We start from the raw sequence: 16969 nt of genomic DNA on the forward strand, positions 1-16969 counted from the left end.
CAGACGCGTACTCTTTATTGCCTAGTCACGGATATTGTAGGGCAAAAGGAAATAAGATGAGGCCGTGCATGGAAATGATGCTCCGCGGGCTTTTTGGTCTAATCGGTGTAAGATATAATCATCATGTTTTAACTATCACGTTGATTGGATGACAGCAGCACTTAAGGTACAGCAAGTCCTCGTGATCCCGTGCGTACAGATACTTCATCCCGAGTACAGGGAGAAATTCATCATAGCCTCCTTACCGATGATCGTGCGGTCAAAGGCAAAGCGATCGAAGACACTTAACAAGGTCACAAAACACCATATAATCCCAGCTTCTCGGTCGAGTGATGCCTTTGAACCCACGCAACTCCCCATATGGTCTCCACTCTCTTGCATCGACCGCTTTGCGCAAAGCGGTAATATCCATCATATTCGAGATATCTACCACGTCCAAATCAGGATACTCCGACCCTTGATCGTTCTCCTGAATGGTGGCTCTCACAGGAAGGCACTGCTCATTGAGCCAAAATTCGACTGTGGCACACCAGGACTGTGGGATTGCTTTGTCCATGAGATCCTCCAAGAATACTAGAGCGTATCTCCGAATCTCACCTAGTGTTGTGACATGGACATTGTCACTACAATCACGTACGCGAATCATGATTGTAGTACCGGGCGGGAAGATTGTAGTGGTCCACAGGAGATCCCATGCGTTGATCTGGATGTGGTTGGCAGTCTGGAACTGCAGAATGATGGTCGGCTCATTTTCGTGATCTTGAGCCGCCTCGATCGGAGTACAGTATCTCATGTGACGGTTGTGGTTATAAGCATCCTCGAAAGATTCTGCGATGCGAGGTTCAAGTACTTCATACAGTGTCTTCGCAGGCTGCCAAGTATCAGAACCTAGGATAAGGGTGAAACGAGCTCTGGAAAGGAAGCATGAGCGGACCATGCGGCGAAGCTGTTTATTGACGTTGAGCAAACCGAACCCATGACCATGCGTGATGCCTGTGTCAAAGTTGTATGTGATGTCGTGGTTAGGCAGTGCAAGACAAGCGATATCCATGATGATCTCGTCAGGTAGGTCGAGCAGACTCCATGGACTCGGCAGAGGGACGAGTTCGTACATCCTGGTGTCCCCCAACAACTGAAACTCGCGGCAGGGTCCAGTTCTATGGCCAGTCCCCCAATATATTATGGTCCCTCGGATGCCGCTCGCGTCTACGTAGACTTCTCGTAGCAAGCGACGTGTTCCTTTCAAACCTAAACAATCCATCTTTCCCAGCTCATACAGAATGTTTGTGATTCCCTCGCACTTTACATCTAGTACTTCCGACGCTATATCAACTGGAAATCGAACATACCGCCCGGTTTCGTGCGTATGCTCGAACTTGATTGATATGTTGCTGGCGATGTCGTTCCAGATAATGTCGAGTAATCGCAGAATCGGCATATGGTCCTGAGTATTTTGGTATGAGTCCCTCTCGAATTCATGATAGTCTCCGTGTAATTTGGGTACACTTATGTCGATTGTAACAGTGCGCAACCCTGAAAGACAGGACCCGATGTCTTCAACCCATTTTGTGCATGTCTCGACCGGACTAGTGATGAGAAAGACGAAGTACTTTTGGTATTGTACGCTGTACTGGAATCGAAAGACATTCTGGCCATAGAGAATACCTAGTGCCTCATGGTAGATTTGACGGCAGGTAAGAATGATGGCGGAGCTTCCCACGAAGTTACTAACCCTGCTGGTAGTGTCGTCGTCATCACCAACTTCATTAACCATGGTAATTGGTTCATAATTTACCAGCAGGTACTCGTAAATCTGGTTGCGAAGTTCCGGCGGGATACCGAGTAGTGAAGCTGCACCTGGGTCATTGGATTGAGAGTACACTTGTGCGACCCGGCCGCGCACAGGTTCTGGGATTGGGAAGTGCATGACTGCGGTGAGAAACAGCAGCTCTGTCGCTAGGTGAGTAGCGCGATGACAGCTGTGCGACTAGAGTTACTTAGCAAATGTAGAAACACGATGATTTATACAACAGGGACAATACTTGCCTGATGGCCGCAGGCGCAATGACTTGCAGTTATGACACGTTTGAGCGCGGTGTAGTAAGTGAGTCTCGTATGTGACTAGGATAGTGGGTGACAGAGAGGTGAGCGGCAATGTCCAGGAAGTCGTAGTGATATGGAAAAGCTCAAGCTTGGACCCTTATAATCGAGAAAGGAAAGAGCAATGACTGTTGCACTAAAATACGGACCGCACTCACCTTCACTACATCAACATGAAGTGGCGCTTCTCAGACGTACGATAAACAATGAGCTGACAGTGAGGCTTCGTTTTAGGAGAGATATAACAACAAATGTTACATGAGAAGCAATTAGGGACACTCGTGTACAACCCATCACCACAGCTGAGTAATTCGAGTCAAAAGGCTCAGATCTCGGTAAGGTGGTCGCGTTACTCGCAAGCAACTGAAAGTCTTCACTTTCTATGGCTATGTGATTAGATACGACCACGATCCAAGAACTTCTTCGGCAGATCCACAGTCTTCGCACGCATATACTCCATAGCATCTATACATCTGTCAGCAACAATCACTTCAATAACCTCATACGCCACTTACTCTTTCCCAAAGTATCATACGAAGAACACGTATTGTAACCCCCATCTCTCAAGTGGTCATGCAGCAAAAAGTGCACTGAACGAATCCCTGCAATCTCAAAGCGATCAATCGGCTTGCCGCCATACTCATGCTTCCCAAGAAGCTCTTTGACACGCTCGATCGTCATGAAAGAGCGCAGCCAATTCCACTCATCATCGTAGCGGACGAAAAACCCGCAGTTGCAGTCTGATGCCTTATCACCAGACCGGCCAGCGACGATGTAACCCAGCGGTGCGCGAACCGTTTCGCCGAATGACGAGAGATCGACTGGCGACGAGGTCTCATACGAGGCCTGCTGGCGCGGATACTCTTTCGTGACCTTAGGTGGACTGAGATTGGTGACTGTTCTGTCGCCGTACATGGCATGTACGCGCAAGGGCAATTGGTCTTGAGGGAGAAGTGAGACCCAGTAATCGTAGTATGGTTTCGGCGCAATCTGCCGCAGGTCGTTGGAAAGCGACAGACCAGGAGCTGATTGGAGGAAGACTTCAAGACACCAGCGATTGAATCCGTTGGGGACGTCTGGCCGTACCAACTCGGGATCAGAGGTTTGAGCAAAGATCCGGAAGTCGACCGTTGCTACGTCCTGGTTGTGTGCATCGATTGGTGATGAACCGTTCTGATGGAATCTGAGCGTTTTGAAGCGGTTGACGTTGTCTCCCATGGCTGATCATCGTTAGTTTGATGATGTGATGACGATGTGAATGCGCCTACCGTATCGAATCTGATCTTCGGTGATCTTGCACTTCTCCTCTATATCGAGACCACACACAAACATATGCCACTCGCATTGCCAGCCGGCTGGGGCAGTGATACCAACCTTAGTCGTAGGTGGTGGGGGAAAACCTTTCACCCCCGTAACACGTACTAGGTCCTCGCCTACTTGCTCCATCTTGACGTCCGTGATATCAGCTGTGACATCACAGTTGTAGTACAATGGTCCTTGTATCTCATACAGCAGCTGCGAAGTGCATGTGCCGACAGTGACGCAACCTGGACGTGTCAGCCGCATAAAGTCACGAGCTGGAAAATCAACGCCTACCTCCAGTATCCTTCTCTTTCGCAATGTTGAAGCTGCCGTCATACTCTACTTCTGCGATAGGGAAGCCCATGTTGATGTGCTTGCCTGTCTTCATGAGATCTTTGAACATCGAGTAGTATCCTCCTGTGACGTAGGCTGAGCACTCAACTAGATGGCCAGCGATGAGCGCTCCAGCAAGTTCATCAAACTGGTCGTTCTTCCAGTCATGCCACCACCTGATCATGTCAGCTGAGTCACTGGTGACGGTAGTAAGGCAACTCACGCCGCAGCACCGATGACTGGCGCAGCATCCGCAACTCTTCCGGCGAGCACTATATCGGCGCCTTGTCTGAAAGCTTCTGCTATGCAAAGACCACCCAGATACGCCTGAGCGCACACCGGTTCCATCCCCCACTCCTCGAGCTTCTTGCCATGCATCAGACTTTCAAACTTCTCCCCCTTCTTGATCAGACTATTGACCTGTCCCGTCACATCATCGCCTTCGATCCATGCTACTTTGAGATGACTAGCGCCCTGCTTCTCCAGTATATCCACTACAACCTCAGCGAGAAGTTCAGTGTCTGAAGCACCGGCATTCACGGCAAGCTTCGTCTTGTTCTTGACTAGGTTTGGTACTGCCGGTTCAAAGCATTGAATAAATGTGTCAGCGTACATGGCGCTCTTCTTACGCTCCTCCAGACTCATAGTGCCATTGTTGCTCTTCGTAGACTTTTGCTTTACTTTTCCACTACCGTGTACAGTCATGGTCATTTCGGATAGCCAGTCGCCTGGTTCAGTCAGTTTAAGATCATACATATCCGCTTGTCAGGAAATCCTACCCATTACGACATCAACTTCTGGGTCGCCAGCCATACGTGTGATAGCAAGAGAACGGTCCGTGAAGCCACCAGAGCATCCTGCGATGCGCACAGCGCGTTTGCGATCAGTAGAGGGAGACATTTTCACTCTTCTAGGATTCGGCGCCATGTAAAACTCGTACAACTCAAGGAATTATTAATTTTTCTTATGACGGAAGGTCTCGAAGCTATATACCAGGTCGTTCAGATACGCTCTTCCGAGATAAGGCAAGCCGTCAAAAAGGTACCTAGGTAGCAGGGCCGTTACCCTGGACTTACCCAATGACGGCTCTGAAACCAAGTAGTGCGACCTCCATGTCATGTATCGAGGGCTACTTGCGGATAATCTTCAACGAAGGAAGACGATTTCCTGTACGCTTATGGCGGGGTTGCGGGGAAGGAGGCGGATGTGAGCGCACAAAGCTGTTCAACGCTCAGAACGCAATTTCGCGGCGCCATCGCCAACGATATATGTTCTAGGCGACATCTTTCCGAATGCACTGTCAAATTCGTGAAGCCAATATGAGCGTGGTTAACTCTTGTGGTTTGAAGGCATGAGTAGGACAGTGACTTGCCATGTTTGCAATTCGGTTAATGACTCATGCTATGCTCAGGTCATGACTCGACAATGTCATTAGTGCTAGGATGCCTTTTCTCGACATGACCATTCTGGTCAATGCATCTCTCAGTGCCACTATCATAAGAAGGCATCCAAGATCCCCTGCAAACACTCACGGCGCCAAATTCTCGATCACAAGCCATACCATCTCAGGGTTTACTTCCTCCGGAATAAATCCTCTACCCTTGCCATTACCTCTGGCCTCCTTCCTAGCACTTCTCCTCTCCCTCCTGACCTCCTCTCTTGCCTCACGCCACTCCTTCTTCGCAGTCAAACGCTCTTTTCTCAACACTTTCCTCTGTGCTTTATACTCCTTCTTGGCTTCTATCCATTCTGGATCTTTCTTTAGCTTGGATTTGGATTTGGCTTTGGCTTTGCCCTTTCCCGTGTTGTCCTCTTTGTTCAGAGTGTGCTTAGCTTTCAACACACGTTTCTTCTGACGGTGTTGTTTCTTCAAGGTACGAGAGCGTTCCTTGAGGTGGTGGCGAGCATCGCGGATGGAGAGTTTGCGCGCACGTGCTAGATCCTTGTCCACGCCAGAGAAGTCTTCGTCGTCGTCGGAATCAGAATCTGAGTCTGAGTCGGAAGAGATCGAACTGTCTGATGACATGGATGATGTATCGTCATCATCGTCGCTGTACAGGTCCTTTTCCTTGGCTTTTCCCTTACCCTTGTCGTCTATGGTCGTCGAGACAGAGTATCCTGGAGTATTGACCTTGCTCTTCTCGTCTCCATACAGCACGCCCGACTCTTGACCTGCTGGAGCGTGGTAGGCAGGCGGGAGGTCATCGTTTTGTGCTTGTTGATACTGTTGACCCGATGTTGTGCCTTTAACTTGGGAGCCATTACCGCTCCCACTTCCACTCGCCATTTTGCCCACATCAAGCCCAAAAGCATTGGCGCGTTTTCCAAACTCTACACCCCAATCACCCATGCGTTTGCCGAATTGTTCACCAATCTTGCCCAACTCTTTTCCCACTTCTGCCCACTCGTTTCCACGCCATTCGCTTCCGCGACCACGACCGCGAGAGGGCATACCTCGTCTGCCAAAAGGCCCGTTGCCTGGAGCTCCGAATGGTCCTCGGCCTGGCATACCAAAGGGCGAACAATCGCCCCCACGTTGCCCTCGAGGATGGCGAGTTCCAGATTCAGGAACGGAATGAGGCGGGTCTTCATGTCCCAAATCCCTGTTCTGTCCCGACATGTGACGACCAGTACCAGAAGAACTCTGTGCAGGAACTTTCCAACCTTCGAACCGCTCACTCAACTCATACAACTTTCGTACCCTCTCACTCGGCGCCGGGACATTCTCGACGTCGAGCGCTTCAATCCAGGGATATAATTGCTGTGCCCTCCATTCAGCTGTTACAGTTCTGTCCGCCAATTTGATTAGGACAGTACTTTTGTGCCCCATGGGAATGGGCAATTGTTCGAGAAGCGCAGTCTCGCTGCGGAACGACACAATGAGACCTCTTGGCGCAAAGAACGCTTCGTTCGCGCCTCGAATGTAATCGTCCACCGTAGTTGAAGAAGTGTATCCATGCGCTGGCATGTCCAACAAGTCTCTGGCTGTTGTCTTCGTGATAGTACATAGGACTTGTAGACCGTAAAGAAAATCGGCGAATTCATCAGGTTTGATCGAATGATGATTCAACACTTCGGCGTAGGCGACTAGGAACGTTGAGATTTCGTCTGCACGCCGTGCTGGTCCGGCAAGTTCAGGTATCGCGATGAGACGGTTCAAATGCGGTGCATACTGCGCTGCGGTATCTGGCTCTCGATGCACGAATTTCAGGGCTTGGTCAAGTAAACTGGACGCACTAGACTTGGAATCAAACTCGCTGTGCACTCGTCCAACTGTAATGCTCTCACTGGTGCTGACATGCTGCACAGGTACACTGGTAGCTTTGTCGCTCGTATGATTTGCATAGTCTGGCGCTTGTTCCCGCTCGTTCGCAGGATCTGGTTCACCTCTTACTCGATACTCCCATACTTCGGGCTCATTAGGACCTTCGTTGGAAGTGATGCGGTGGGCTTCGATCTGGCTTGGGTCTACGGGCGCTATGCCGTTGCGTGTATCGTGAACGGCCTGGTCTTGCGCTTCGTCGTATGATGGTGGCAAATCTTCGTAATGTGGACCTCCGGGGCTATGGATGGGGGTTGGCTCAAAGTCGTTATCAGAAGAGTCAGCGACTGACATTGCACTTGGGGTGGAAGCGACGTTAGGCCGTGATTGTGCCGATGGGGGTGGTGGTCTGGAGTTGAAATCGCCATTGGCGGGGTATGATGGTGGGCCAGCCATGGTCGGGAAGGTATAGGGAGTCAGATTTAGTCCAGTATAGGGATGAATGGTTGAAAGTTTGAAACTCTATAGCAGTCTTCTTGATGTGTAGAGAAGAACTAGAGGCTTGCTCATATGTCTTGTCGATACTCTGCTAGCCGCGTAGAGCTGAACGGAAAGCTGTTGCCTTATGCGAGATGTCCAATCGCAACTTTAAGCTCAGAACCACGCGTTATTTCCAGGGCTAACAGGCGTCCAGTCAAGCAGAAGAGCTTGTCAAAGATGACGCGTTAGTAGGGGGAAGGCCGCAGCACATGCGTGAGATGCACTACATCGGTGGGCTGTGAAGTGGGGCCGACGCCACATCAACTCTTAGTTGACCGTGGCGGTGTAACCGATTCCAACAGATCAAGCTTTCGCGAAGCATACCGATTCAGATTGATGGAGAAACATGCGTATCATGCGCTATAGAGAATACTTGAGAGTTGGAATGGTATTGGTGTCACAAGTGCGCAGCGTGAGAGTTTGCTTACTCTTTCGCCCCGTGCGGCCCGCCTAACAATTCGCCCATAAGACCCACCAGCCGCCATGTCGGGCCATTTCACTTTGATCGTGAAGCTTGTCACGGTGTATTTTAACATCAGCCAAAACAATACGAACGTCTTTGAGTTTAGCACTACCACTGTGTCCCTCTGAAAGGACGGGTGACGACAGACGTACAGAGCGCCAACAGCACATCTGCGCGACTGTCAGCATGGACAGGGCCACAACTGTAGCCGTGATAGGTCTAGGTAAGATGCCTTGTGTTTGAGATGGCAAAACCAGCGACTGAACTTTTAGGACCGGCCGGCCTCGTAGCACTGAAGAACCTCAGAGAGGAAGGTTTTCACGCCACAGGCTTCGACCGCAATGAATACGTTGGCGGTCTTTGGCAGTACTCAGCGAAAGAGCAGACCTCGGTCATGGAGACAACTAGGGTTAATATATCCAAGGAGAGAGGCTGCTTCACCGATTTTCCCTTCCCGGAAGATGTCCCATCACACCCTGCAGCTGCACAAGTACAACAATACCTAATAGACTATACAAGACACTTCAAGCTAGGACCGTATATGCGACTCAGCACTTCCATCGAGCAGATCACATTCAACGAGGGGCGGCAGCAATGGGTCTTGAATATTCAAGGTGGGGATGAAGAGTACTACGACAAGGTCGTCGTAGCGATTGGCGGCATGATCGGAAAGGCCAATCTTCCAGTTGTGGAAGGCATTGAGAGGTTTGCTGGGTCTAGTGTACACTCCCAAGGGTTCAAGCGGCCGAAAGATTATGAGAACAAAAGAGTCATGGTCGTCGGCTTCAGCAATAGTGCGGCGGACACAGCTACGCAACTCGTAGGTATGGCAAACAAGGTATATATGGCGCATCGGCATGGAGCTCGCATTGTATGTTCAATAGTACGGCCTAAAATCGCGAGTATTTTGATACTGACTCTTAACCTATAGCTCCCACGGCGCATCAAAGGCGTCCCGATTGACCATACGCATAGCCTACGTCTCTTCACAGTCCAAAGCCTGATCCTGAAATACTTTCCGCATCTCGGCGAACGTCTATTCGACAAATTTATTAAGAAAATGCAAGACAAGAGTTTCAAGATCCGTCCTGAGTGGCGCTTCGAACATGCAGGCAAAGTACCCGTAGTGTCTGATACCCTAATCCCTTGTCTCGAAGACGGTAGCATCTCCTCGGTCGCAGGAATAAGACGCGTTCTAGGCGCCACTGAAGTGGAACTGCAAGACGGAACTAGGCTTGAAGTCGACGCTATAATCTGGTGTACAGGATACGCATCAGATTTCAGTATGATTGAGCCTCGCTTCGATCCCACATGTCGTCCCCAGCAATGGCTTGATGCTCCCGGATCGAATGGAAAGTCGCTTTTCCGTCTATATCATAACGTCTTTTCACTGGAAAAGCCGGATAGTTTGGCGTTCTTGGGCAATGTTTCTATAACACTTGGTGGATTCCCCATTTTTGGTACGTGGATTGAGATGTAACGTGCAGGCGAAGCAGATGCTGACGGTGAGCAGATATGGCATCTATGGCTGTAGCCCAAGTCTGGGCGGGCAAATCCAGTCTACCATCGCTTTCTGCCATGAATTTCGCCGTTGGCAAGCATCATATGTGGTTGGCCGACTCGGCGAAGCGCATTCCCAACGTGTCACCAGGGCAATGTGAGGCAAGTGAGTGGGTAAGGGCTATGGACCATCTTGCCGGTACGGGTGTTAACGAGTACCTGGGATATGGGTGGAAAGGCTGGCTTTTCTGGTTACGCGAGAGAAGATTTTGCAATCTGCTGATGGGCGGTATATGGAGTCCGTCCATACATCGTGTATTCAACACGGGGAAGAGGAAGTGCTGGGACGGAGCGAGGGAGGCCATCGAAAGAGTCAACGAAAGGGTTGCTATGATGAGAGAAGAAGCGAAGAAGAAAGCAGTTTGAGGTTGGATGGAGTCTTGGTTTCGCGAATACACTGGAGCGTGCTCGAATGTTCCTTGGTGGTGAGCTTCCCCACCCATGACGCCAGGCTGTATCACCGAACTTACAGGCGGTAACCTTTGGCACCACGCAGCACAGCGCATATATGCTCTGCGGCAAGTACGTGGATGTTTATCGCGTTTTCATAATCTATCAAGCTAGTATTGCACACTCTAAACTGGGTTGTCTGCGTTGTCAAGGTGACGTGTAAGGGTCAACCTAGGTTACCATCTCATAAGGCTGGAGTTTAACCAATCGCACGGGCCGTTGCACGACAGCTGGGGAAGTCGCAACGGGCGACATCTAATTTCGATTTCTTTCCACGATCGCCACCCCGCAAACACTGAACGCATCGATTCCTCGTTCTACGGCCAGAGGCAGATTGCCCGTTGCCTACACCGAAACACGACACACCAAACAGCAACCGGCATGGCGACCCAGACGCTACATGGCAGTTGCGCCTGCGGCAGGAACCGCTATGTTATCGAGATGCCGAAGCAGCAGATTGGGCAGGCAGAGCTGCGATACGACAACACTTCTGCGTCGCGTAAGTACACGGCGTGTTTGCTGTGCGGCTCATCTATCCCTTTTGATGGGTCACGTCATGGGCTCTCGCTAACAACAATACAACAGGACACCACTCGGCCAACCCTCTCACACTATGGCTTCGCGTACCTCTGCCCTGGTACACCTCTGCGACATTTGCGCAATTCCTCGACGAAACCCCTATGAGCATCAAGCGCAGCTTCACCTCCCCGTATACCCCGAATAGCCGCCGTCAATTCTGCGGATACTGCGGTACTCAGCTCACATCATGGAACGAGCGAACGCGCGACGAGGCCGATCACATCTCCCTGACAGTCGGCAGCTTGCTGGACGAGGACCAGGAGATGCTGGGTGAACTCGGCTTCCTGCCCAGTAGCAGCGAAAGCAGCGACGACGAAGTGTCCGTTGCTGGTCCCTCAAGGACGACTGACCGCTCGCGCTCCGTCGCCCGTTCAGAACCACAGTCTCGCGGTGCGCCTTGGTTCGAGGAGATTGTGCGCAACACTCGTTTGGGCCGCTTCAAGCAGCAGCGCGGTGGACACACTGAGAGCGGCGTGCACGTCGAGTGGGAAGTCACCGAGTGGACTGAAGGCGACGACGGCGACGACGAGGGCAGCGCCACACCCAGCAAGCGGAAGATCGGCGATGTGGACGGTACTGACGATACCGAGATGCGCAGCGCATAAGCCTGTCGTCTCTTCCTTTCATATGCGGAATGACATGGACATGGATGTGGAAATGTCACTAGAATTGGCTTCGCTCACGCGTGGATGGGGACGAAACGTATGTAATCATCGATCCTCTGGCAGGGCGACACGGACTTGGAGTTGCAGGTGCGTTTATTTTGTGTACAGTATTCGAAAGTGCATCTTGCAGCGATGCAGCAATTTACCTTCTTTTTCGTCCAGTACATCTCGCCGGTCTCTTCTGGTCATATCATGCTTTCATTCTGCACCTCTCTTATACGTCCAGAGTCAATGCATCGCAAGTTGTCAATTGGCAGGAACGATCAGGGCCATTAAGACGCGTGGGGGATAGTGCAGACATGCCATCCTAGCGCGTAAGCGGCAAAGCCTCCGGAGGCCGCCTCCCGCTGTGTAGACACCACTTCCTAGGACCCCCAAATGTGTGGAGAACAGCCATCACCTCAACCACAATCACGCAAGCCCTCAAAATCACCCTGACAGCATTTCAAATTTGTCTTCTGATCATACTCCGAATCGCATGCAAAAAAAATTCACTTATCGTGCCTTACGCCACTGTGTTACTCCAAAAGTCTCCGCAACCCCAAATCAGCATTCGCGTATCTCCCGCTTACATCCACCAGTCTTGTCTCTTATTGGCCAGATGCGCATCCTGTTCCTGCACCATATACCCGGGATCACTTATCTTGCACCCTGGGCAGCTCAGCTCCGCCTCAGCGCCTTATCAGTACTGCACACGACATAACACGATTAGTGTTCCCTGACCCGTCTCCACGGTTCTCCTGCGGAGTTGGCTACTGCTTGCACGTTACACCATGGATGTTGGCCCGACTCTCTTTAGACGCGCCTGCTGCCCCGTCTGTCTTGCTGGGGCTTTTCTGGCGTGACCGGGGCGTAGAGCGGACGGCAATGCTAGATGCGTTGCTTTATCTCCGAGCGCTGTCAGTCGCTTAGCATACATACTTACGTGTAAGTGACAGTGTTGTGGTTGACACAGCAGAGATAGAGGCGTCCGAAGCCGCTGTCTTGCATGGCAGATGGGGCGTCATAAGAGTACGATGCAAGTGAAGAAGTGTTTTTTCTCGATTGTTGTACTACTTCACTGTCGTTGATTCTGGACACTGTCTCGCGTTGCCCGCGTCGTCCTCTCTTCGTGCCGTTCCTGACTTCTCTTATCTCTGGGCGGACATTTGCTGTACGATTGACAAGCAGGGCCGTTTGATCTGCGATCGATACGCTACTCCACTGATTCCTTCCCCATAAGGCTGGTAATCTACGCCTCCGTCCTCCCGTGTCTGGGCAAATCAACGACTATTGACATCAAGACATTCTTATCGCTTTTTGTATATCCTCGTTGCCCACCACCTCCCTCCTGGAAAACGAATTGCAGAGCAAAAACGACTATAGCGCGGTAGCCGGCGCACTGCCATCATCGATCGCCGACCATGGATATGGAAAAGAAGTCTTCTGAGAAGTCAAGACCGGAAGTCGACCAGGCCACGGGCGACGTGGGCGAAGTCTTGAATGCTTCGGGTCACAAGCAGGAACTGGAGCGCAATTTCAGCCTGTTGAGCATTTGCGCAATTGGTATCACTACAGGAAATGTTTGGGCGGCGTTGGGAGGATCTATTGTTAGTACCCTTTTCTTTCCTGGCATAATGTATAGGCTACGACATGCTAATCATGCTTAGGTCATCGCGCTCTACAATGGCGGCCCGGCAGGTGTCATTTACGAATTCATTGCTGTCGCATGCTGTTACTTCATGATAGCGGCTTGTATTGCCGAGATGGCTTCTGCTATCCCTTCGTCGTCGGGTGTTTACCACTGGGCTAGTGTGACAGCAGGAGCGCGGTTTGGTAAAGTCATCGGCTTTTACGCAGGATGGTAGGTTCGAAGCATCACTCCCACATCTGCCGGGCATCTTGCCACCGACTTGGGAAGTTGTATGAGAAAAGGCAAAACTAACACCGCACAGGTGGAACGCTCTGGGTTGGATCTTCGGAACTGCGTCAATATCCTCCATCCTCGCCAACCAGGTCATCTCCATGTACGGCCTCTTCCACCCTGGCTATGCCTTCGAACGCTGGCACGTTTTCATCGTCTACCTCATTATCACTTGGATCGCCTGCTTCATTGTCATGTTTGCCAATCGCGCCTTACCCAAACTCACAAACATTGGTCTGTTCTTTATCCTAATGGGCGTCTTCATCACCATCATGGTATGCGCCATCATGCCTAGCAGAAGCGGCAAGGGATATGCAAGCAACGAGTTTGTGTGGCGCGACTGGCAGAATCAGGCAGGTTGGAGTAGCGACGGCTTTGTGTTTTGCGCTGGCATGCTGAACGGGGCTTTCGCTGTGGGGACGCCGTAAGTCGAGATTCTCGTCAAGGAAGCACAGTGTTGTAGTTGCTTACAAACGAACAGCGACTGCGTCTCCCATCTCGCGGAGGAACTCCCCCGCCCCCGAACCAACATCCCCAAAGCCATCCTCGCCCAATACACCGTCGGCTTCATAACCGCCTTCCTCTACCTCATAACAATCTTCTACTCTGTAAACGACCTCGACTCCCTCTTCACAAACCCTTGGCCCTTCCCCCTCGCCGAACTCTACCGCCAAGCTACAAACTCCCACGGCGGCTCCCTTGGCCTCTTACTCGTAATCTTCATCCCAACATTCTGTACAAACATCGGTTGCTACATAACCTCCGGCCGCATGCTATGGACCCTAGGCCGAGACGACGCAACTCCATTCCCCCGCTGGGTCGGCAAAATCGACAAGAAGTGGGAAAACCCGTTCAACGCGACCTTGGCGTGTGGTGTCATCAACACGATCCTGGGTTGCATCTACATTGGTTCGTCGACTGCCTTCTCCGCCTTTGTCGGCTCCTTCATCGTGCTGTCGTCAATGTCGTACCTCGCGTTCATTCTGCCCAACATCTTGACTCGCCGCCGCCACGTTATCAAAGGTCCTTTTACCATGCCTAACCCGTTGTTTTACACGGTGGCCAGCGTAGCGTGTGGGTACATGGTTGTATGGATACCGATCTACTGTTTCCCATTTGCGGTGCCGTTTGATACTACGACGATGAATTATACGAGTGCGCTTGTGGGGGGCGTGACGATCTTATTGGGAGGTTGGTATGTTTGGATTAGGAATAGGGGATATGTTGGTCCAAGGCGGCTGGTGGAGACTTTGGGGAATGGGGAGACGACTATTGCGGGGACTGAGGGGAGCATTTCTGGGGAAAAGGTCTGAGGATAGTTTTGATGGTTTTTTAAATGCTTAATTAACAGAGAGTTTGCCTGTAAGAACAGTTCGATGTTGAGATTCGTGTGCTCTTGTGTCTGATAGATGGACATCTGGGAAATACGAACTACGATTACCAAATCACCTGCCAACTTGTTCGACTAAATCCAACAATCTGACTAAACGCCTCATCCCTCTTTTCCACTTCGTGCAGTATCCACTCATGCTCATCTCTATCGACGAGACGCAAGTCCTTATCGCACTCCTTGAGCACTTTGACCATCTTTTCCACATGTCGGTCTTGCTTCTCTAGATAGCCAATCCGATCATACGGAAGAGAGAAGAGGCCTTGGTGCAATGGACCCTTTGCGACAAAACGTACTCCTGTACGGTTCATGATGAGACGTCCTGGCGATCCATCGTAATGGCAGGAATACGAGGCAAAGTCCTGCCCTTCCGATAAGGCAGCAGCGTCAGGACTATTCGTATCCGTCAGGGTGGTCATGTTCGCGCTAGCATTCTGCTTCTCAGTGACGACGCGGAGACCTTCGGCTTGCATGTACTGAATTGCCCACTCAGCGTGCGTTGGAATATTCCAGAACAGACGTTTTGAAGGTGAGACGAGGAGGCGGTAGTTTGGGAAGTTGACGGAGATGGGGAAGAGGCAGAAGAAGGTGAAACCAGCGGAGAATGTGGAGACTTTGATGAGCAGCCAGAGAGGCGTGAAGACTGTGATAAGAATACCCGTAGCGAGGACTACAAGGACGGCTAGTGTGCGCGTTGGCTTTCTCCATTCGTAGAAGTTGCGGACGCTCTCGAAGAAGTTTGCTAGATCGGCTAGCTGAACCATGAGCCAGGGACCGAGATCTTGGAGGAGATCGTGCGCCCAGTTCTCATCGCCTTGTTTTTCGATGAACTCGGTGAGCGAGAGCGCTGTTCTCTCCACGTCTTCGCGGTGTTTGATATCTTCGCGGAGGTCCTCGATAGACTGTCCGTGCAAGCGACGTTCTGCGACCAGATATAATACTACTGACAGAGCACCTGGTAAAAGGAGGTTCAGATACCAAAGGACGATGTAAATTACGAGGTACTTCGTTGTCTCGACAGGGTACTCCCATCTGTACACACGACGGGTGGTCATGATGAACTCCTGGAACGGTGATGTCGCAACAATGAGGCGCTCAATGTTTGGCATGATTGTTTCCTTGGAGGGTGTCGGTGGATCAGAGCCGAATCCAATATACTGTCCACCGTACCGATGAGCGTAATAGTCTAGTAAGTGCGAGCCATAAGCTCTCCAGTCGGTAACGGTACGGCCTGCGGTATCCTCTTTTTCAAAGTCCGACCTAGGCTTCAGTACCGCTGTGTCGCGTGGTAGTATTCTAATCTTGGTAACATGTCGATCGAGCGACCATCGAACATAAGTACTTTGCCGCTGGTTGAGCATCTCAGCAAGATTCTCTTGAGCTTGCGCCTTCTCAGCTCCTGTCTTGGCCTGGTTCACAGCAGTCGCTACGTTGACCAAATCCACCTCCCGGCCATGAGGAATTTCGCTTACAGCTATGTTTGCTGCAACTTCTTGATTTCCCTGACACCATCCTGCAGATTTCACCGTGTCGATCGGGTTGTGTAAAAGGTCCTTCAGTGTGTGCTTCTCCGATGCTGTAGACTTGTGGTCAAGGCGTGAGTTCGATTCCTTTATTTCGGTAGTATCAACAAGTACTATCGAATCTGGATCGGGCTCCTCAGCCTCATCTTCTGGCTTTGCGATATGCAGGGTCTTTCTAATCTTGACACCGGCATTATGTCTCTTCTGCCGAACCTTGTTGACTATCCTGCTAGTAGACGACGTGTTTGACGAAACATGATCCTCCGTACTTCTGTTGAGATCGTGTGAGTGAGGTATGTCGTCACTGCTACTTCCGGAGTGGTTTCCGGGTAGTTCAATTTGCCCTTGGTAAGTGATGTGTGATCGATCGAGCCCGATGTTCAGTTCGTCGACCTGAATGAGCTCTTTCTGGATATCCATATGGGTGGTGGCGCAGGGCGTCGGTTAGTTATGCGCGACGTGCGTAGGCTGCATTACTAGGTGTTATTAATGTAACGATAATGTTCGGGGACTGGATGAGTATTTGAACATTCCCATCCAGCAGATCAAGTGCGAGTGAATATATGAGGGCCGTCATCGCGCCTTCCTTCGAGTGCGCGGCGGCCTTCGTTTGCTGAACCAGCGAGCACCGCGGAGCAGAGTGCCACGACGTCATTGTGTCAGGCGCTACCATCGAAATGAACTCGCGGCTGTATGAGACAGGAAAAGCTGAAGGGAAACTTGGTAGCTGTCTGTTGCCTCCGGGATTGGTGTTGGTGTCCGAATGAAGTCTAGAACTTTGTTAGTACCCCGATTGCCTGATAATCCTGGATGGTGGACCTGTCGGCACGGAAGGCGCACCCAACCATGAGGCGGGGCGAGGCTGCACATGTCAGCAACTTCACATCGAGTGATTGACA

General features: G+C 51.1%; 6 protein-coding genes across 6 annotated transcripts; 3 read left to right on the top strand and 3 right to left on the bottom strand.

Annotated features, from left to right (window-relative positions):
• Positions 1-259: 259 nt before the first annotated feature.
• Positions 260-1927, bottom strand: J4E82_006082 (uncharacterized protein; the record flags this gene model as incomplete). The annotated part of the gene is made up of 1 exon (XM_051732342.1): positions 260-1927. One exon carries the CDS (start codon positions 1925-1927, stop codon positions 260-262), a length of 1668 nt encoding a protein of 555 aa, XP_051587917.1.
• A 3336-nt stretch (positions 1928-5263) lies between these two features.
• J4E82_006083 (uncharacterized protein) lies at positions 5264-7453 on the bottom strand (the record flags this gene model as incomplete). Its single annotated transcript, XM_051732343.1, has 1 exon — positions 5264-7453. One exon carries the CDS (start codon positions 7451-7453, stop codon positions 5264-5266), a length of 2190 nt encoding a protein of 729 aa, XP_051587918.1.
• A 733-nt stretch (positions 7454-8186) lies between these two features.
• On the top strand, positions 8187-9926 carry J4E82_006084 (uncharacterized protein; the record flags this gene model as incomplete). Its single annotated transcript, XM_051732344.1, has 4 exons — positions 8187-8223; positions 8273-8871; positions 8932-9460; positions 9514-9926. The coding sequence occupies 4 exons, from the start codon at positions 8187-8189 to the stop codon at positions 9924-9926; spliced, it is 1578 nt and encodes a 525-aa protein (XP_051587919.1).
• Positions 9927-10391: 465 nt separating this feature from the next.
• On the top strand, positions 10392-11194 carry J4E82_006085 (uncharacterized protein; the record flags this gene model as incomplete). Its single annotated transcript, XM_051732345.1, has 2 exons — positions 10392-10509; positions 10596-11194. The coding sequence occupies 2 exons, from the start codon at positions 10392-10394 to the stop codon at positions 11192-11194; spliced, it is 717 nt and encodes a 238-aa protein (XP_051587920.1).
• Positions 11195-12657: 1463 nt separating this feature from the next.
• J4E82_006086 (uncharacterized protein) lies at positions 12658-14228 on the top strand (the record flags this gene model as incomplete). The annotated part of the gene is made up of 5 exons (XM_051732346.1): positions 12658-12843; positions 12904-13097; positions 13189-13581; positions 13639-14180; positions 14224-14228. 5 exons carry the CDS (start codon positions 12658-12660, stop codon positions 14226-14228), a joined length of 1320 nt encoding a protein of 439 aa, XP_051587921.1.
• Positions 14229-14594: 366 nt separating this feature from the next.
• Positions 14595-16490, bottom strand: J4E82_006087 (uncharacterized protein; the record flags this gene model as incomplete). The annotated part of the gene is made up of 1 exon (XM_051732347.1): positions 14595-16490. The coding sequence occupies one exon, from the start codon at positions 16488-16490 to the stop codon at positions 14595-14597; it is 1896 nt and encodes a 631-aa protein (XP_051587922.1).
• Positions 16491-16969: the final 479 nt, after the last annotated feature.

Source organism: Alternaria postmessia, assembly GCF_024291825.1.
Source record: "Alternaria postmessia strain BMP 2775 chromosome Unknown scaffold_34, whole genome shotgun sequence".
Classification (NCBI taxonomy): Eukaryota; Fungi; Ascomycota; class Dothideomycetes; order Pleosporales; family Pleosporaceae; genus Alternaria; species Alternaria postmessia.